At 33.3% G+C, this 23,395-nt stretch overlaps 2 protein-coding genes across 2 annotated transcripts; one reads left to right on the forward strand and one right to left on the reverse strand.

The window, feature by feature from the left end:
* Window positions 1-1,811: 1,811 nt before the first annotated feature.
* On the forward strand, window positions 1,812-21,294 carry LOC100785431 (putative ripening-related protein 1). The gene is made up of 2 exons (XM_003521844.4): window positions 1,812-2,370; window positions 20,807-21,294. Exons 1-2 carry the CDS (start codon window positions 1,812-1,814, stop codon window positions 21,292-21,294), a joined length of 1,047 nt encoding a protein of 348 aa, XP_003521892.2.
* Window positions 6,128-12,998, reverse strand: LOC100787554 (putative ripening-related protein 1). Its single transcript, XM_003521846.3, has 2 exons — window positions 12,439-12,998; window positions 6,128-6,614 (listed from the first exon to the last, which is right to left on the reverse strand). The coding sequence occupies exons 1-2, from the start codon at window positions 12,996-12,998 to the stop codon at window positions 6,128-6,130; spliced, it is 1,047 nt and encodes a 348-aa protein (XP_003521894.3).
* Window positions 21,295-23,395: the final 2,101 nt, after the last annotated feature.

Genomic DNA, 23,395 nt, shown 5'->3' on the forward strand with positions numbered 1-23,395 from the left:
TTTGATTTTTTTTTTTCTCCTTTTGTGCCACTGTTTCTTAATTATAGTCATTTGATAGTATTTGGCTGCAGTACTTTAGTTCACATTCCAAGATATGAGAGGTCCTAGTCCTAGCTTGATGAGAGATCCAAATAATGTGTCTTCCTAGGTTAAGTTCATGAAGAGTTTGATTGGATCCAATTGGTAAGAAAATTAGCAAAAGAAAAGATGTGATATTTCTTGAAGACCAAACCATTGAAGATTTTGAAAAAGTTGAGAAACAGATCACATCAGTTGACACAAGAAGTTACATTAATGTTGCACCTTAACCTTAAAAAAAATATATTTTGAATCTCTGTGATCAATTGTTAAATGATAACGTGTCAGTTAAAAATTTCAAAATTAATTTTTTATTGTTTAAAAACAGTCGGTATTCATTTAGATAATTAAACTACAATTTCTGGCTGTTTAAAATTGGGTATTACGAATCATGGATCTGTTGATTTTTTGTCAATACGGGCATGTGTCCCAAAGTTAGGAAAATGAAGAATGTGTTTCTGGTCATTTTTGTATTGATTTGTTAAAAGGAGTTTCCGAAAGTTTAGAAATTTAGCTCAATAACAATCTGGGTGGCTCTTGTGTTCTTAATTGCCGTGAAAAAAAATTGAGTGGATATTCTGTTGATATTTGATGATGGAAAGAAGTCAAGATTTGATTTTTTTTTTGTTTTTGCTTGAATTAATTCTGGCAATTTTTAAACCATATTTTTTCCAATCAAGCCTTCCCTTAAATTTTCAGTTACGTATTTCTATTAACCCATTACAATTTTGAAAAAAAAAATTAAAAGTTTTAGTTATGAAAATACTTTATATAACTTTATCAATAGTGTTTAAGTCTTTATCAATAACATTCTTAATCAACCTTTATATACCTTTCCCCAGAAAACAAAATTTTACATCTTTATAGTATTTTCTGAACGTGATCATTGATAAGCATATATATGCAGGAATTGTTTGTTTTAATTTATTTTTAAAAAAACTAAATAGGCATTTAAAGAGTGAGATAAAAAAAATTGAAAATTATATCCATATTTCTGTTATTGATTACAAAGAATAGCATGCTAAAATTTATAATTCAATAAAAGGTTAAATTAATAATAGTTGGTAGTATAAATTAACAATTTAGTAGTCAATTATGAACTTAGAAAATCAAGAAAAAGCATAGTCTAATATGTACGGTATTATTAAAACTGCAGAAATAATTTAATACTAATGATTCACCTTAAATTCTTAATTAAACCCGCAGCCCACATAGGTTGAACCTAAGGTAAAACCTATGGAAAGCCAAGTGACAAAATAGAGGCCTTTAGCTTAAACTTTGAAATATCAAAACTTGCTAGCTAATCCTTTAAGGACGAGTGATATGATCCATGTCATAGCTAGAAGCTTAGAACTCGATAAATTAGATTTTGATGTCAAACTTGGACCAAATAAATTGTTGCATGAAAGCAATGAAATTTACTTTCGACGGCACGTACAGGGACTCCCATTAATACAAATAAATTTACTAATTTTAATATATATGTAATTTTCGTTACAACAATTCAATATAGTATTGAGGCGTGGAAGCTTGAATTGGATGCTATAGTACTATTGTGGTCCTTTTCTAGCAAAATCCATCAGTGACGAAACTCCTAGTTCTAAAATAAACAAAAGACAAAGATTGAGAAAAAAAAAATTACACATTTACAACTATAAATTACCATCTAAATGTCACCCTTTTCAGCAAGCACACAGCAAAAAACAACGTAGAAAAGAGAGAACATATACAAAATGAAGGTTTCTAACTCAATAGCATCCTTTGTTCTGTTGCTGATTCTCATTTCAAAAAATTGTTTGTGTTCTGAAGCACAGCAGTGTCGTCCAAGTGGGAGAATCATGGGAAAGAAGCCTCCTCCTGGAGAATGCAACAAAGAGAATGATTCAGATTGTTGTGTGCAAGGCAAGGCGTACACAACATACAAATGTTCGCCAGCAGTTTCAAGGCACACAAAGGCTGAACTCACTCTGAATAGTTTTGAAAAGGGTGGAGATGGAGGTGGCCCTTCAGAATGTGACAACCAGTACCATTCCGATGACACACCGGTAGTCGCACTCTCCACCGGATGGTTCAACGACAGGAGTAGGTGCCTCCACAACATCACCATCAGTGGAAATGGCAAAAGCGTGGTGGCTATGGTGGTCGACGAGTGTGACTCGACCATGGGATGTGATGAAGACCATGATTATCAACCACCTTGTTCCAACAACATTGTTGATGCCTCCAAGGCTGTCTGGAAAGCCTTAGGTGTGCCTCACAATCAGTGGGGTGGATTAGAAATTACATGGTCTGATGCTTAATCTAATTAATGCTACTCTACTAGTACATGCCTGCCTTCTATCTAGCTATTCTCCATGTGTTGTGTTGGTTAATTAATTTGTCTAGTGTGTCATGTAAAAATTGTTGTATGTATTGTCATATATATATATATATATATATGATATTGTTATACATTTTCAACTATATTGTTATAAATTAGGGCTGCCAATTAATCAAAAAGGAACTCGATCGGAGGATAATTGTTCAAGTGGATTAGGGTACAAAAAATTAAACAAACATTTTAGTCCCAAAATATAGGTAAAACCAAATTTTTAGTATTCTAAGAAAATCTGATTAAAAATCTGAAACTAGGATAGCCAAGAACATGGAGTTACTATCAGTGTTTTCTTCTCTTTTTTTCAGCAGAATACTAGATTAAAAATCTGACACTAAACATTCATGCAAATTATTCCCAGCACTACAACGAAAAGCCGTGAACCACTCAGGAAATTAACATCATCATATGCTTGCTGCAATGTGATAGCAATACTACACAAGCATATAGTAGGCTCAAGAGAACAAGTGCCATATGAACCTACCAGAATCTGTTATAACAGAATTCTATCCCACTACCCCACCCATTTGGTTATTCTATTTTACCTACCGTGCAACAGCACTTGGACCTAGTCTCATATTATAAATAATGTACTCCACCAGAAGTAAAGAAGAAGAGAAGAATTATGAAATACCAGCTTAGTGTAGCTTAGCATAGAGTAGCTTAATTTCAGTTCGTATCAATTGGTCCGACCTGCCCTTCTCTGCCGCTCTTCAATGGCAGATGCCGAACCTTTTGACGCCAGCCTGGACCGGCTCGAGGCAGCCATGGCCAACCTCACTGCAGTGGATTCTGATCTCCATGCATCTCACCTTCATTTAGACACGCTCCACGCTTCCATGCTCTTCAAATTAGATCTCATTAGCCTGAAACTGGATACCCTGATCTCCCGCCAACGCTCCCCGTCATGACGAAAAGTGTAAGAAAAATCTCCTTTATTAATGATCCATCTTCAGGACAGTACCTTTACCATATCCTCCATCTCCGTCAGTCCCTGTTTCTTTCATGTGTCTTTGTAATTAATCAATCATGGTATTGATAACTTCATAAAGTATTGCCATTTGACTAAGTGCATGTGTGAGGTAATAAGAAATGTGGGTATAAGTAATCAAACAAGTTTAATTGTTTAAGAGGTGTGCAAAATAACCGGTTCGAACCAAACTATTTTAGGACTGAACCAAACCGAACCAGTTTAGGACCAAACTGGTTCTAAAAAAAGAACTGAACTGTTTTTAAAAACTGGTTCAGTTCAAATCAAACTGTTTTTATAAAGTGTGGTTCACTTATAACTGAACCTTTTTTTTCTCATTAACGAAGTTCTGGTTGCGTGACTGTCACCTGACACTTGCTTCCTTTTTTTACTGAACCTGATACTTGTTTTAATGCTGTTGATTGGAAAGGAATGGCTTATACATTTTTAACCCTGGATCCTGGATATTTACAAATGATGGCTTTGTGTTGATCATGGAAGTTTTATTTTATATTGTGGACGAGCTTTCGGCTTTGGTTTTCTTACCAGCAGTTATTTGATTTGAGTTTCTCTGCCTAGGATGAAGTGAAATTTTACAAAAACTTGAGTGTTGAGTTTACAACGAGTGTTTATCTGTCACACGAAGCGGTCAATGTTGTTGCTGCTCGACTTAGTAGGGTGGAACCCTCGCTTAGAAAGGAGGTAGTTGAATACATGTGTGACACAGATTCTCATCTCTGGAGTATGAGGCGAACTTCTACAGTCCGATGACAGTGTTTTCTGGAATTCTCTCAGTTGTAAGATGGTTAGGGGAAGTTTCCACATGGAAGCATCCTATAACAACAGTGCTGGTGCACATTCTTTTTCTGATGCTTGTGTGTTTCCCTGAACTTATACTGCCAACCGTGTTTCTATACATGTTTGTCATCGGCATGTGGAATTGGAGGTTCCGGCCAAGGTGCCCTCCTCACATGAACATCAGACTCTCCTATGCAGAAAGGGTGACCCCGGATGAGCTTGACGAGGAATTTGACACATTCCCCACCTCAAAGAGCCCCGACATTCTACGTTGGAGGTACGATCGGTTAAGAAGTGTGGCTGGGAGGATCCAGAGTGTTGTTGGAGATTTAGCTACTCAAGGAGAGAGGATCCAAGCTCTTGTGAACTGGCGTGATCCTCGTGCCACTGCCATGTTCATGGTATTTTGCTTCGTGGCTGCTATTGCGTTGTATGTCACACCCTTCCAGCTGCCTATTCTTCTGACTGGATTCTACTTGATGAGGCACCCCATGCTTCGAAGCAAGGTGCCGCCTGCTCCGGTTAATTTCTTCCGCAGGTTGCCTTCTCTCACAGACAGCATGCTGTAAATGGACACTCTTGGTGTGTTCTTGAATCTTGAAAACTTATCTGCTGCTGCCAGTGTTTGAATCTGGCATTAGTTTTTGGCAGTGGTTGTAGAATCATTGGAGCTATCTCACTTTGTGTTGGTTTATTGAGTGTTGACTGTTGATGCAACTGTATACTTAGTGTGGTAAAACTCCAATGTAGTTTTCATGTTAATCAGCGTTTGTGAACTTATGTTCTATGCTTGAATGGCTCGTGACTATGTTAAATGATCTGTCTAAGCTCTTAAGTGACTAAGAAAATTGTATTTCTAAGAGGAGTATTGAAATGATCTTTGGGCTCAATTTGTCACTCCTTAAAAAATGAGGGTATAATATTTAGAGATGAGTATTGTAATTATATGAAAATTTCTTTCTAAATATTTTTACTAATCAATCTTAAAAGAAATACCAAAGTGTGTGAGTATTTTCTTGTTAACATGAGGATGCTATAGAATTACATTGCGATTTCATATCTCCCTGATTTCAATTAATTTACAAACTAGCAGGTGGGTTTTGAATCTTTTGATCAATTCTTTAACAAACTTAACATGTACATGTGTGTTCACAAAGTGTAAAGGAAGTGTACACATGCATGTGTACAATAAAATATGAAATTATTAAAATTGTAACCGTTGGGAAATCCTATGGGTAAAATGGGGGGATTTGAAGTGTTGTAGAGTCAAAGTTATCAAAAAATGGATAATCAGAGGCGTTACAAGCGGGGGAATCAAACCCCTAACCTTTCTGTTCTTTTTTCTCCTTTTATTATCCAATTAATCATATAACTTATATGTTATTCAACCTTTTTATTTTTACTCAATGACCCTCACACTTAAATTCAACATTAATCTTTTCCCTTTTTCGGACTTAACACATTAATGTGAATCCGGCCACTATCAATTTGAACAACCCTTAATCTATTATTTGACGTTTTAAAATTTCATTTTTTTATTTTCGTATCAACACAATTTTTCTCTTATTATCAATATTTTTCTTTTCATTTTTTTATTTACAAAAATTACAACTACATTTGCATGTTTTACTTAAGAACTCAACATAAAACATTTCGATAAAATCAATTTTTCTTATCAACCAAGTTTTTTAAAATCATTTAGGGAAGAGTAAAACAACAAGGACAAATTTATTAATGTAAACTCGAAACACATAAGATTGAATCAACACAAGATTCAACACTTTTTTTTTATGTCTGGGTTTGAGGTCCCCCCTTATTATTGTACAAGTAGTCTTCTCTTGCGTGACAGAGATGTATGATCACATCCTTATTAAGTTATTAAGCTTTACTTTACATCTAATTGTGTATCATGCATCGGACCAGTGTATGTCTGATTCACCCCAGTCACGTTTTGGCACACCCAAAGCCTTCCAAACAGCCTTAGAGGCATCAACAACATTGTTGGGGCATGGAGGCAGAAAATCATGCTCAGCATCACACCCTCTTTTGGAATCACACTCATCAACCACCATGGCATGGACCCTTCTTCCCTTTCCAAAGATTGTGATATTGTGATGACACCTCTTTTTGTCATTGAACCATCCAGTTGATAATGCCACTACTGGAGTGTTGTCTGAGTAAAACTTGTTGTCACACTCTGAAGGGCCACCTCCATCTCCACCTTTCTCAAAGCTATTTAGTGTTAGAATTGCTTTTGTGTGATGAGAGATAGGTGGGGAACACTTGAATGTGTGGTAAACTTTTCCCTTTTTGCAACACTCAGACTCATTCTCTCTGTTGCATTTTCCTGAAGGAGGCTTTTTTCCCCTTAGCCTTCCACTTGGCCTGCAGTTAGCACCTGCAATGCTTATTAGCCAGAAACTGGCTACAAGAATTAGAAGAAAGAGAATGGTTTGAAAAGAAGTTGTACAAATTTTGAACTTCATCGTTCTCTTCTAATTTTATCTCTCAATGATGTTGTGTAATTAGAGAGTATAATCAGCATGGGTATTTATAGAGATACCAAGCTCAAATGACATAATCTCCTTGTCAAATAAGACATTCTATAACAAGTTCATTTTTCATTTACAATCCAATGAACATTGTTAAAATGTCACCACGTATTCAACGCTCATGATTATGTCTTATATCAAATGAAATTTAGTTTTTCCCCCATATATTCTCTCGGTTCCTAATTATGACACCCTTTTCAAAAATTTAATTTTTTTCCTTTTATAAGATTATTTTTTAATATATATTAATTATTTTTTCTCCTAAGCACTCTTAATTATTCTCTCAAAACATTAATGAGAATCAATTAAATGAATAGATTTTTTTTATAAAAAAAATAATAGTATAAATAATTAACACATTTAATGTAATTTATTAAATTAATCATTTTTAAGAGACGTGAATCAGATTTAAAAAAATCTTATAATTAAGGGCGAAAAGAGAAGATTACATTCTTGATTCTATCTCCTGGTGCTAATCTTAATTTTAATTTGTAGTATTTCTCTATGGAGGGCCCCATTTGTAACATTAAGATTCAAAGATTTTTTCTGTAATATTTAATGGAAGTAATTAATAAATCAATTAAGTGTTCGCTTGACCTTGAACACATGTTCCGATCCGACAAATTATTTGGCAAAATGATAATATGATGCATAGTCATCAGCATAATATAATAGAACCATCCTGACTTATGATCTATTTATTGATCCTCATATTCTTCACAAATATTGTGTTCAGATTAGAATTAGTAGATCAGAAGTCGATTTTTTTTGTTCCCAACGTTAATAACACAGCCACCCATGTTCCTATATAGTAAATATTTTATGTTACTTCTCCAAATTGAATACAGATATTAGGAACTTAGGATTCGGATCCATACGGTTGAAACTTGAAATGCAGTAATTGGCATTTTGTAATAGAAGACGGCAACATCAAATTCACCACTTTTTTGTTGGATGGAAAGGCCCCAAAAGATTAACTACAAAGTGTTGTTTGGCTAAACACCTATGGGTAGAAGTAACTGCTTGACCAAATGGTTTACCAGACAGCACCATCGATCAAAATTGATATCATTAATATTAAATATTGGGGGAATGATCAATTTAGTCTAAGAGAGATACTATAAAAAATTAAAGTAAAACTTTTTAAATTTAATTAAGTCATCAGACTAAAACCTAAAATATACACAAGGATTCAAATTCTGTTTTACTAGCCTTCCAATATTTAATGAAACTAATAATTTAAGCAATATTCCTGTACGCATGTTGGGGCAATGCAAATTTACAAATTGGATAATTTACTCGAACCATCTCAAGCCTCGAATGAGATTCGATGATTCTGTGGGCAGAATTTGTCTACAGGAGAATCTAGCTTATATATGATACATGCAAATGCAGGCCAATGGTTGTTTCCCTAGCAAGAAACTGGCTTCGCTATTTTTCCAAATTAAGGAAACAATCACCACACTTACGTTTGTCATTGTCTTTTATATGCTCATTGTTTTTCTTTACTTTTTCATTTTTTCTTTTCACATGGATTATAAACCATGGAGACGTACGTACAATGGCATGCGCAGCGTAGATGACCTTAATTAATAGTGAATTATTTGTCTACGAGCATTCAATAATCGGTTTTCTATTCCAAAAAATAATAGCAAGATCACAACAATATTCCTATATATTATTCGTATGGTGTGTGAAAATTAGTGTTAATGGCATCTTCCATATGGAAGTTAATGAAACAGGATTTGGCACTAGCTATGCGAACAATACAAGGCAAAGCCGTACTTAGGTCATCCTTATTATTCCAAACCATATAATAAAATTTAACAATAACAGGTTGGTTGGTTTTTTCTTTGTCTAAATCACAAATATGTTTTATTGTAGAAGTTTTGAATTAGATAAGACTATATAGACAATAAATTAAATTAAAATAATATCGCACCAATTAATCCATACACTCAATTGAAATCAAAATTTCACTATCTAACATGTAAGTAGGATACATGTAAGGTACCAGTACTAGGTAGGAGTACTATCTACTATGGGCACAAAATGCTAGATTTTTATAAAATCTAAGGTACAATTACTCTATTAAAATTTTTAAAAAATAAATACATATATAAAAATATAATTTAATATAATCATGAATAAAATTTATAAATAATATATAAAAAACACAAAACAACATAATTTTTAAAATAAAAGAAAATTAAATTCTTCAATATGACAAAAAATAATTTGATAGAATCATTTACTTGAATTTTTTTATTAAGACTCAACAATACATAGGACAAGATCGAGTTAACTCGATTTATTGTTATAATATATCTTTTAGCTTTGCATAGTTAAATCTCTGTAAAAAAAAATCATTGCATAGTTAAATAGTAGAATGAATGAATTTTATACAACTAAAATTAAAGTATATATTTCAAGATGAATAATATCAATACAAATATAAAACTATACGTACTCTTCCACACACATAATTAAGAAACATTTATAGAACAGGAAGAAGACATATATACATACACACTAATAGTATTAATGAATTGAATTAAGCATCAGACCAAGGCTTCCCACACAGCCTTTGATGCATCAACAATGTTGTTAGCACAAGGAGGTTGATAGTCATGATCTGCATCACAACCCTTGGTTGAGTCACACTGATCAACCACCATGGTGATCTTCTTGTGGCACCTGCTCTTGTGGTTGAACCATCCAGTGGAGAGTGCAACTACCGGCATGTTGCCGGAATGGTACTGGTTTTTGCAGTCCGAAGGGCCACCTCCATCTCCATTCTTCTCGAAGCTGTTTAGGGTTAGGTAAGCCTTTGTGTGACTAGTCTCTGTTTTGTACATCCTGCCTTGTTCACAGCAATCAGAATCATTTAATTTCTTTGTTGCATTGTTCTGGAGGGGCCTCTTTCCCTTTGATTCTTCCACTTGGATGACATTGTTGTGCTTTGGAATACATGCAATTTGATAGTAGGAGAAAAACTAGTACACAAGAACATGCTTTTGGGGAAAGACTAGTGCTCTTCATTCTGTTTATGCTCCTTAATTTGTTTGTGCCTCTTGTTGTTCTTGTACTTGTGAGTGCTTAATTTGTTTGTCCTTAAAGGGTATATATAGAAATTTCCGCATCAAGTAAATCATTAGGCTATGAGATAACAAACATATCCACCACAATACTATAGGACAATTAGTTGGTCAAAGAAAAAGTTTAACACACGACCGTGCATGTAAAGCCAAAATGACAAATACAGCATCTAGAAATTGATAACTACATATGAATATTAGTTCTCTCTCTCTCTCTTAGTTTATATATAAATATTTTTCTTAATTATCATTCATTTTGTACAGGGTACGTACTATTGAAACGATAGAAACGATCAATAGGTCAATGTCCTTAAATGGTAACAGATTACAATTCCAAAATGGCAAGTCTATGTTTGATTTTGAACACAAACTAGTACTTATACAATTATGAGATTATTGATTTGAAGTTTTTAATTGATAGTTAATCACAAACTAGTACTTTTACGCCACGACTTTGCGCCTATGCGTAATCACATGCCTCTCCACCACCAATATCAGCAAGCTTGTGCAGGAACGGTACATGTATCATTTCAACGAGTTGTGCGTAGCATTAACTCTCGAGACATCAAAGTCTTCCACTGCAACTGGCTCACTATACAAAGTGATGATCATCGTGGATATGATTTTATCTCGGACTACTTGGAAACTCATCGTTGGCCAAACATTGTGAGAGTCAAGGCTTATATGACACTGTATTTTGAAGTGAAACAGATTCTTTCCGCCATTCTTCAAGGGCTACGTAACGTCGAATTTCTGTCTTTGAATTATATTAGGGATGAGATGGACGCTGCTTCCACTCCTGATCTTCCACTGTTTAAGAATTTAGTTCAGCTAAGGATTTTTCTTAAAAGGGATGATTCCTTACTTTTTGAACTTCCTTCAAAGTGTCCCAAGTTTGAGGTTCTTCAAGTTAATATCATGCATAACCTATCAATTCTTCCTCTTTGGAAAATGCCTAGTAAGAAGAAAAAAATGAATTGAGTTTCTTCATAAATTAAAATAAGTTCTCCATTAGTTAATTATTAGTTAATTTGTAGATGTCTTCTTATTTTTTAGAAAAGTTATATAAAAGAGCTTTACAAATTAATTAATGAAAAACTCATTTTATCTTATAGAGAAGTTCATCTCAATATTTTTTTTTTCTCTTAAAAATGTTTCTGAAGAAGTTTACCCAGACCATAAGTATAAGCTTTCTTCTTATTTCCCTTGTTCTAATATTGTTAGACTCAAGTGTAGGTAGCCGCTTTGAGCTTTCACTCCATAAATTCCATTGTGTTATTTATGTTTGAATTGGATTGGATTTTACATGTAATAAGAATTTATCTATAAAATATATAAAATCTGTTAAAAAAAAGCATGTGGTCCATTCTATGTAAGTATGTAATAAACTGGTTGCTGTTGCTTTTGAGAAACTGCAGTACCATGTTCATGGCAGCATAATTGGAAGGTTTTCAAATACACAGGTCCATGCAGCACGAATCATGTTAGTGTTAATATCTGTTGTTTCACAAATTAATCATCTTCTCACACTACAGAACATTGATGGAAGCTTAAGTCTTATGAGGAGTTGTCAATTAATTGGATTACTATGATTGATTAAGCAAAAAGATTCCTTAGTTTGTTTGGACGAAAGGCTTAGCTTTAGAATTATAATAATATTCACACGGAAGTTGAAGTGAACAATGTTTCTCAAAATTAAGACTCTGTTTTGGTGGGTTTAAGCTTGCTTTTTGTCACCAGAACATAGCGTGTAAGTAGCTCTTTAAAATGTCAGAGGCGCAGACTATGGAAACCTTAAGTTTGACAGAGAAAATATTAAGGGAAATGCTAACGAAACTATTTTACTAACACTTTCTCTGTAATTAACTAAAATATGTCGGAAATGACCAATTTTGGGAACTCTTAGAGAATGATGGAAAAAAGCTTCAAAGAAAAGAAAGTGTTGCTAACATTTTTTAAATATTGTTATCCATAAATATGTTCCTGTGTATGTATCTGGTACCTATACACATTTGTGACTGGTTGGCGATGTTGCTTAAATGCAATTTAATCTAGTATTCCGTTGGAAAAAAGCACACTAATACTAACTGCAATTCTTAGCTATTCCTGTTTCAGATTTTTAGTAACAAATATCTATTATTTGCCTGCCTTTCTTGTTCCTAGTTGATATTGGAACATTCAAAATTATCTTTTATTTTCTCTGAATTGATATCACATATTGTTTTTATCCAACTAAATTGATGCCGATTTTCGTACAATACTAAAAATTTAGTTTAACCTATATTTTGGGACTATAATGTTTGTTTAATTTTTTTTGCCCCCTAAGTTCACTTGAATAATTATCCTATTATTTCCTTTTTGATTAATAGGCAACCAAACACTTCCAAATTTGATATCTAAAGATAATATAGTTGAAAATGTATAACAATACCATATAAAGGTATATATATACATACAACAATTTTTACATGACACACTAGACAAATTAATTAACCAACACAACACATGGAGAATAGCTAGATAGAAGGCAGGCATGTACTAGTATAGTAGCGTTAATTAGATTAAGCATCAGACCATGTAATTTCTAATCCACCCCACTGATTGTGAGGCACACCTAAGGCTTTCCAGACAGCCTTGGAGGCATCAACAATGTTGTTGGAACAAGGTGGTTGATAATCATGGTCTTCATCACATCCCATGGTTGAGTCACACTCGTCGACCACCATAGCCACCACGCTTTTGCCATTTCCACTGATGGTGATGTTGTGGAGGCACCTAATCCTGTCGTTGAACCATCCGGTGGAGAGTGCGACTACCGGTGTGTCATCGGAATGGTACTGGTTGTCACATTCTGAAGGGCCACCTCCATCTCCACCCTTTTCAAAACTATTCAGAGTGAGTTCAGCCTTTGTGTGCCTTGAAACTGCTGGCGAACATTTGTATGTTGTGTACGCCTTGCCTTGCACACAACAATCTGAATCATTCTCTTTGTTGCATTCTCCAGGAGGAGGCTTCTTTCCCATGATTCTCCCACTTGGACGACACTGTTGTGCTTCAGAACACAAACAATTTGTTGAAATGAGAATGAGCAGCAGAATAAAGGATGCTATTGAGTTAGACATCTTCATTTTGTATATGTTCTCTCTTTTCTATGTTGTTTTTTGCTGTGTGCTTGCTGAAAAGGGTGACATTTAGATGGTAATTTATAGGTGTAGTACTCTTTCATAATCTTCTTTTTTAATTGTTTTAAATTTATTTTGGAAAGATGAGTTTCGTTACTGCTGGATTGTGCTAGAAAAGGACCACTGTATATTGTACTAGCATCCAATGCATGCTTCCATGCCTTAATACTATATAACTATATATATTTATTTGCAATATTGGCGTTCCCTGTACGTCCTTTAAAGTAAGTTTCCTTGCTTTCTTGCAACAATTTATTTGATCCAGGTTTGACATGAAAATTTCACTTATCGAGTTCTTGGCTTCTAGCTATGACAGGAAATATTTCTCTGGTTCTTAATATTTAAAGGATTAGCTAGCAAGTGGTGATATTTGAAATTTGAAGCTAAAGGCCTCTATTTTGTCACTTGGCTTTCCACTGTCGTTGAACCATCTGATATGGCATCTATTTGATTATTTAATAATTTTTTATAGTTGGCCAAATATTGTGGAATATGGCATCTATTTGATTATCTAATAATTTTTTATAGTTGGCCAAATATTGTGGAAGCCAAGGTTGATTTAAAAATCAATATATATACCTTTACCCAGTATTGTTTTACATTTTTGAACTATATTATTAGATATGAAAATTGGAATTATATTGGGTTGCCAATTAATCAGATATGAAATCGGAGAAAAAAAAAATTAAACAAACACTTTAGTCCCAAAATACAGGTGAAATCAAATTTTTAGTTCTGTATGAAAACTAGCATCAATTTTGTTCCTTAATTACAAAATTCGATATCAGTTAATTCAAAAAAAGAAAAATTTTGAAGGTTCCTAGGAAATACAAACAAGGAAGGCAGGCAATAATAGATGTAGATACTTCTAACTGAAAATCTGAAACTAGAATAGCCAAGTACTGCAGTTAGTTTCTGTGTGGTTTTTTCTTGTTTTCTTTTTAGCAGAATACTAGATTAAATTGTATTTAAGTAACATGGATAGCACAGTCATAAGTTGCATTTATGGATAAACTTAAAGAGCTATGTACATGCTCCCATTAACTCTGGAGACAAAAAAAAAAAAAGCTTATAGCAACCAGAACAGAATCTTAATTTCCAGAAACAACATTAATTTTAACTTCCCTATGAATATAATTCTTAAGCTAAGTCATTCTCCCAAATTAACAAATGAATCTTTGTAGTGTAGAAATCCAAAGTGACTTTCCAAACTCCAATTAATTGACAAATCCTCATAAATGTTCTGCAGTGTGAGAACAGAATCTTAACAAGATAAATCACTTCAGGTCTTCACGTGTGCTGCATGGAACTAGTATTTGAACATCTTCTGATTAAAGAGTTATTATATTATGCAACCATGAACACGAATTGCAGTTACACAAGCAACACCAAGAAGTTGATTACATAGAATAAACCACATTCTTCTCTTGCAGATTTTATATATTTTTTAGATAAATTATAATCACAGGTAAAATCTGATCCAAATCAAATATAAATAACACTATGGAATTTATGGCGTAAAATTTCAAAGCCACTACCTATACTTGGAGAAATTATATCATGGTCCTGGCCAATTTAAGCACGACACATGATGGACATATAGGTTAACAGCAGCGTAACGGAACGTTTTAAACGGAATTGATATTAGATATACAAACACCAAATCTGCAAATAGTTTTACGGATTGATGTCAAATTTAAAACTTCCAAAGTAACTGCTTCATCATCAAATGTATGGACAGCCAAGCAACAATCTGGACTATTCCTTTCATCGCCAAGCTCGTGTGAATATCAGCTATTACACTTCCTGTTTCTTCCCTTTGTATAAATTGTAGTGTTGTGATGCTGATAAATTCATCTAGAACGACAAACTAAATGGTTGCTGCTAAGATACATCGACTTATCACCTATATGCCAATTTACAAGAAGGTTCTGCATAACCACAGCACAAAAACACATACAGTAACCAATTAGCCGATTACTTTCATTCCAAACACAAGAATATGACTATCAAATTCAAAAACCACACTTTTGGTACAAAAAAAGCCTTAAATATATCAAATTTTGAATGGAAATGAAGCGGTGGCTCTCGATCGTTGTTTCCAGTGTTGCAGATTTTGCTTTGTGTTGCAGTCAATATAATTTGAAATAATACAATCACGAAATATGCAGTTAAACTGAACTAATGAAGCTTGATTTTAAAATTCAGATGGTTCCGTCAACGCCGTTAACCCATTATCCTGGGAAGTGGTAAGCTGTTAGCAAGTACTCACCTAGTTGTCCATGATATATAATTTCTCCATGCGTGACACAGCAAATTCTCCCCTTTCTCCTAGTGAAATTATGAGTGCTTTCTTTAACATTTTCTGCAATTAACAAATTTAAGATATATGTGATACCCTACAGTGACTTTCCAAAATACGATTAATTGGCAACTCCCAGTAAGGCTCTCTCATCTATGTTTTAGAGTATGAGAAGGGGATACATAAACTAAGGGGGTCTATGATAGCAACATACAAATAGCAGAACACATAGAGTATGCAGCAGTTCCAAACTACACAGCAGACAACAAAGCTAACCAAGAGGAATCCACAGTTACGAATAGCAGAAGCAAACGCGATACTCACAGGCCCAAATACCTTGCAGATTATGTGTGAGAACATGGAAGACACAAGCCCGTTACACAGTTTCTAGAATCCTACTCATTAGCGCCAAAAGTAATTTCCCCACGTTTTAGTTGATACCTGTAATAGTTTTACCAATTTCAAAAGTCTGTTATAACAACTTAGCAGAAAATATCTTGTAAAAAGGATATATAAGGGAAGTAATAGAATAAAATGGGTATCAGAACCATTCCTATCAATTTTTAGCTTTACCTCTTAGTTCTTGTAGCTATCAGTCTAGCTTAATTGGTTGAATAAGATGTGTGAGTGTTGTAAACTCTTTGGTACCATGTTCAATTCTTACAAATAAAAAAAAGAAGGGGATACATAAAGAGATATTAACACTAAGATACATCTCTCTTGGTACTCACTCATGCCGCATGGACCTGTGTATTTGAATACCTTCTTATTTAAGAGTTATAATTCTGATACGAACATGATCACAGTTACAAAAGCAACTGTGGATTATATAGGTACCACATTCCTTTTTTAGCAGATTTTGTATATATTTTAGATAAAGTCTAATTACATGTAAAATTCAATCCAAATAAAAAAAATGACACAATAGAACTAATGGAGTTAAAGCTCAAACACTAGAACTAGGAAAATCAGAAGCAGAGTGGAAACAAAAGTAATAAGAACTCGTTCTGAGAATATATCAGTGTTGTTATACGTAAGGGAAACATATGTTTTAAAAACTAGATCACCAATTACAAGTTGGTTAGAGCTAAAACATAACTGAAAATAAAACAAAAACTTCCTAAAATTGTTGCTCTTAAACAGAAAACATAACAAAGAACAACTTAATAATATCTCTTAAAGAATTGGTCTTCTTACTAAGGCATTTTCCAAGAATGATTGTTTTAGGTAAAAAAGGAACAACTGATAGGTTGTGCTTCCTTACTCCTCCAGCAATATGATATCGACATCTCTGATTAATGCAGTTCCGGTGGTCATCCATGATGTTAACTTGAAGAACTTGAAGCTTAGGACACTTTGCAGGAAGTTCCTTAAATAAGGAGTCTGAATTTTTAGGAAAAAGTCATAGCTCAACTAAATTCTCAAAATTTGGAAGATCAATATTAATAGAAGGGTACATCTTTTCTTCCCAAAAATCACCCAATGACAGAAATTCAACGTTATGCAGTCCCTCTGGAGAATATGGTACAAACAATGTTTGGCTTTAGCAATGTTTGGCCAACAACGATTCTTCTTGGTGCGATGATACAGTGTTATATAAACTTTGGCTTTAACAATGTTAGGCCAACAACGATTCTCCATATAGTCTGAGATAAAATCATAATCATGATCACCTTTTATAACTAGATCATGAATGTTAACACTGAGATAAAAACACACTCGCAGCGGAAGAAAAATAGAGAGAGAGAGAGAAATAAATCACACACTCGCACTCACGTATACTGGAGAAGAGTTTCTCACAAGATCATTCACACATATTCATTCACTCTAATCTCACATTCATATCGTGATACAGGGAGTTGCCTTTTATAGGCATATCATAACAATAAAATAGTATAAACTTAGTGCCTAAGACTAGCTAATGACGATGGCACTAGCTGCACTACTTAAAGTCTCAGCAAATGATTATGTCTCCATGCAAATTACAACAGGTGGTGCAGTGATTTTTTTTTTTTTCAGCTGCAATCTTTGAATTCAAAGCTTCAAAACTCTTCGAGTTAGGCGGTGATAATTTCCAGCTTGATTTAATTTATTTAACCAACAATGAGATCGACCAGTTGTGGTGGAAAACTTCAATCTTCAACTCGTCGAAATAATGCTTATACTGTTTCTGCTTGAGGTGAAACAGTTCAAGAGCTGGAGATCCAGAGATAAGCTTGCTAATACTGGGGAACTGCAAGAATGTGTACACATGAAGGTGAAAACTCTTGAGATTAGGGAGATGAACATTACAAGGAATAGAGAAATCAAAGGTGACAAGTGTGGTGCAGACGAACAAGGCAGCCAAGTTGAAAACACTTGAATGGCACATGTACAAGGAGATATTCACATGCTTAACTTTTCTGGTTACCACTTCATCGACCCATTCCTCCACGTCGAATGAGCAACAATCATCGCTATTACATTTGAGACGAAACCTCATGATCTTTCGTGTTCTTTGTCGACCCAAGAATTCATCCATGCTCCCGTGGTATTCCATGATTGGTTTGGAGCACTCCATGTCGAGACTCAGAAATCTCCACCTGCTAGACAACAAGGATGTAGTAACGGCTTTCTTGATCGTAAGGAACCAAAGGATGTAATTCTATCCTCTCCTGCTGCTTTTCTCTCCTTCCCATTATCATCTATAGCCTCGTTTTTCTGCAATCCCTCCTTGTCGATGATGAAAAATCATTGTCCAAGAAAAATCAGCAAAAGTGATGAGTTCAATTTAAAATTATGATTCCTTCGTATTTTATGTAAGTTCATCAAATTTGATTTTGAGATAAAAGTTTCTGTTAGATAAATCAATCAAATGAATTAATTATATTATATATCAATCTATCTACTATTTAATATATATATATATATATATAATTTATTCTATGAGATAATGTCACTTCATTTATTTCCTCCAAATGATTCAATTTGTGCAAATTGTATATTTATTTTATTCTATTCTATATCTAATAAAATCTTAAATCAATTATAGAATATTAAATCAATTAATAAGAACCGCATAAAATATAAATTGGAATATTCTGATTTATTCTATTTTTTGAATTTTATATAGTAGATATAAGAATCCGTATAAATTAATATGGTTTATTTTTTGTTGATCAAATTAAAAAATATGAAAAATATCCAATTACATGTATATTTTAAAATATACTAATTGTCATTAAAAGTAAATCTTATAGTGAACACAACTAATCAAGAGTTTTCTATGTTCTTTTTAATTTGCACAAGTAAAATTTAAATTAATTCACACAAGTATATTTACTAAATATTATATATTATGATTATGTTCGGTAAAACTAGCCGAAAAAATAATTAGAAGCTGAAAGCTGAAAAGCTAGACGGTAGTTGAAAGCTACAAAACTAACTTATTGGATTAGAAGTGTTCACTAAAGCTAACTAATAAAGTAATTGAAAAGTATAAAATGATAAAAAAAATTATAAAATCATGATTTATTTAAAAAATGTAATAAGGAAAATGAATAGATATATCGAAGATAAAAGTGAAAGAAAATATAAACAACTAGAAGCTAGCATTTTAAGAACTGCGGACTACTTCAAGTAGTGTTTAAAAAAATACTACAAACTACTTAAACAATTACTAAAAAAAACTTATTTATCGAACATATAAATGAGTTTTTTCAGCTAGGAAAAAAAGTTAAAAGTTAACTCAAATATTTTGTTGAACATAGTCTATATATGGAGAGGGTGAGAAGAAGGAAAAGAAAGGAAACTTGTTGGCATCAAGAGGAATAAGATGTCAATGAATGGGAGAGAAGAGATCCAAAACAAGCTTCATTGATTTGAAGCTTAGTTTCTGAATCAACTATGATTTCATGGGTTACACCTCTATTTATGTTGATATTTGTTCTGTACAACGATAAATTATTAGGTGCTACAAACCATCACATCATTCATGATTCTGATCATTAGTAATGTGTCACAATAAATTATTTTGAACTAGAGTGTTTTCAGCTCTCAATCTTCAGCATGGGCATTGTTACTTTGTTAGGGATTTTTCTTAACCTTTTGTCTTTTCCAATCTATCATTTTCACTATGTTTAGTTCTAACTTGAATTTCACTATTTTAAAATAAATTATCAATAATTAAAAATAATATTACATCAAATATAAATTATTTACCATGAAACTAAAACATAAGTTATAGGTTTAAAATAATTATTTATTAAAAATTTGAATTATAATATAATTTATATATTTAAAGTATTTATTTTTTATAAATTTAGTCATATAAAATAAATATTTATTTTGTGTAATATAGAGTCTAAAAAATATTCAGTAAAGGTAAAATGATAATAGAAACTAGAAAATAACCTATGCATGCATTTACAATATAAAATAGATTTACACTTTAATCTAATCACAAATTATTATATACGATAAATTTGTTGATTTTTATAATAACTATCTAAAAAAAAACAATGTTATTTTTATTGCTTATCAGGATACCTTAAAATTGTTATTGTAAAATAAAATTATACTAGTCATTTATTGACAAAAATAAATAAATGACCTAATGTGTACAATGTTAAAATTGGCAGTTTTGGTACTAATGTTTCACCTTAATTAAATTCTAAATGAAACCCACAACCCCCAAACTCCAACTTCAGATTGACTGGTAAATGATCCACCTTAAATCTTAAATAAATTAAGAACACGTGGAGGATGAAATGTTAAGCGACAAATGTTCTGATGTCACGCCAGTAGTTTTGAATAGATGCCATACCATATGTTTCGACGACTATGGAAAGACAAGTGACAAAATAGAGGCCTTCAAGTGTTACAAGTTGCTAACCAATCCTTTTAAATATTAAGGACAAGGGATATTACTTGTCATAACTATAAGTCTTGAACTCGATACATAAGTGAGCTTTCATGTTAAACATGGATCAAGCGAGAAAGATATAAGATTCATTAGGTGATTAAAAAAAATATTAAAAAAAAAGTTACAGGTTCAATCTCTCCTATTAGCACATTAATAATTAATATTTATCAATAAAAAAACGTTAGGACACATCGCCAATGCAAAATAATATACATTTAATATGTAATTTTCGTTACAACAATTCAATATAGTTTTGAGGCATGAAGGTTGAATTGGATGCTAGTACTATAGTGATCATTTTCTAGCAGAATCCATCGGTAACGGAACTCCTAGTTCTAAAATAAACAAAAGACAAAGATTGAGAGAAAAAAAAATATTACACATTTACAACTATAAATTACCATCTAAATGTCACCCTTTTCACCAAGCACCGAGCAACACATCATAGAAAAAAAGAGAACACATACAAAATGAAGATGTCTAACTCAATAGCATCCTTTGTTCTGCTGCTCATTCTCATTTCAACAAATTGTTTGTGTTCTGAAGCACAACAGTGTCGTCCAAGTGGGAGAATCATGGGAAAGAAGCCTCCTCCTGGAGAATGCAACAAAGAGAATGATTCAGATTGTTGTGTGCAAGGCAAGGCGTACACAACATACAAATGTTCGCCAGCAGTTTCAAGGCACACAAAGGCCGAACTCACTCTGAATAGTTTTGAAAAGGGTGGAGATGGAGGTGGCCCTTCAGAATGTGACAACCAGTACCATTCCGATGACACACCGGTAGTCGCACTCTCCACCGGATGGTTCAACGACAGGAGTAGGTGCCTCCACAACATCACCATCAGTGGAAATGGCAAAAGCGTGGTGGCTATGGTGGTCGACGAGTGTGACTCAACCATGGGATGTGATGAAGACCATGATTATCAACCACCTTGTTCCAACAACATTGTTGATGCCTCCAAGGCTGTCTGGAAAGCCTTAGGTGTGCCTCACAATCAGTGGGGTGGATTAGAAATTACATGGTCTGATGCTTAATCTAATTAATGCTACTATACTAGTACATGCCTGCCTTCTATCTAGCTATTCTCTATGTGTTATGTTGGTTAATTAATTTGTCTAGTGTGTCATGTAAAAATTGTTATGGTATAATGTAATATACTAGCTAATATATTTCTTTACATGGTATTGTTCTACATTTTTGAACTATATTAGATATCAAATTTGGAAGTGTTGGGCTGCCAATTAATAAAAAAAATTAGGAACTAGTAGGATAATTATTTAAGTGGATTAGGGGAGAAAAAATTAAACAAACATTTTAGTCCTTAAATATGAGTGAACCAATTTTTTAGTATTCTAAAAAAGTTGGGATCAATTTATTTCCTTAATTACAAAATGATATATCAATTACTTCAAAGAAAGTTAAATTTAATACGGTCATTTTTCTCTGGATTTTTCTTGTCATAGATGTGGATATGCTGAAGAAACTCATCTTCATGCTATCAGGGACTGCATCAAAGCTAGAAGGTTTTCTGTTGCTTGAAGATACTCGTCAGGATTTTTCTCTGTCAAGATTTAATACAGTGGCTTATTTGTAATCTTACTGATGTGCATTCTCTAAGATTTGCAACCATTTGCTGGTTCATATATATGGAACTCCAGAAATGCTGAAATATTCAATGATGAAGTTTGGCCTATATGGCTTCTCAAGAGTAAGGTAGAAGCTTTGCTGAACATCACTCCTGAGGATATTTCTGATCCAAATCAAAGGTGACTACACATAGAACTGTGTTTCGATACCTCCAACAGATCTCTATAGTTCTTGCGCTAATAATAACCACTAGTTTTAACGCCGCCGAGCTCTAGATCTTTTCCATTAAATATGATTTAGAATTGGCTTGGAGTCATGGTATTCGTTATTTGATTTGTGAATCTGACTCTATGCAAGCTATCCAATTCATTTCTTCAGGATTCAATGATCTTCACAACCATGCTCCCTTGATTAATTTTATAAGGGACTGGTCTCTCTCCTTAATTTCAACATATTTACACCCTAGAACATGGAGTTACTATCAATGTTTTCTTCTCTCTCTTTTTTTCAGCAGAATACTAGATTAAATTGCAATTAAGCAACATGGCCAGTGCAGTCACATAGATGTATGTAGATTAGTAGATACCAGATACATACAAACCAGATATTTTTTGGGTAAACTCTGAAGTGCTCTAGAGACAAAAAAAGAAAAAAGAAAAAAAAAAAGAAGCTTAAAGCAACCAGAACATAGTCTTAATTCTAGAAACAATGTTAATTTTAACTTCCATATGAATGAAATCCTTAATCTAAGCCATTCTCCCAAAGTAAGAAAATAATCTTTTTAATTGAAAAGTCTTCATAAGAATCCCATCAATTTTCTGCAGTGTTAGAACTGGATAAAAAAAAAATTGATATTAGGATAACTTCAGGTACTGACTGGTGCTACATGGACCTGTGTATTTGAATACCTTCTGATTAAAGAGTTATTATGCTTCCATGAGCAGATTTTATTTGTATATTAGATACTTTCTAAGTACATGTAAAATCCAATCCAAATAAAAAACAAATTACTAACTAGAATTTATGGAGTAAAAGCTCAAAGCCCCTGCCTACACTTGAGCCTAACAATAGAACTAGGAAAATCAGAGGAAAACTGAGTGGAAACAAAAGCAGTAAGAACTCAAGTCCAGAGAATATATGAATATCGTTGTTATAGGGAAGGAATAAGACAAAAAAAAAACTATATGAAAAATATATTGTCAGGGAAATAAATATAACTGATGAACTGATGAACACGGAATAGAGAGATCAAAGGGACCCTTGAGGTTCAAGGTGACAATTGTGGTGCAAGTGAACAAGGTGGAGAAGGAGAGCACACTTGTATGGCACATGTTCATGCACAAGGAGATATTCACACGTTCAACTTTTCTGGCTACAACTGCAGATACCCATTCTTCCGTGTAACGTGAGCAATAATCATGGCTATTATTATTACATTTGAGACGAAACCTTGTGATTTTTTTTTCTGTTCTAAGTAAACCCAAGAATGTTTTGACTTTCTTGTGAAAATTCATGATTGGTTTGGAGCACTCAGTGCCAATAGATGGA

Source organism: Glycine max, chromosome 3, assembly GCF_000004515.6.
Source record: "Glycine max cultivar Williams 82 chromosome 3, Glycine_max_v4.0, whole genome shotgun sequence".
Taxonomy (NCBI): domain Eukaryota; kingdom Viridiplantae; phylum Streptophyta; class Magnoliopsida; order Fabales; family Fabaceae; genus Glycine; species Glycine max.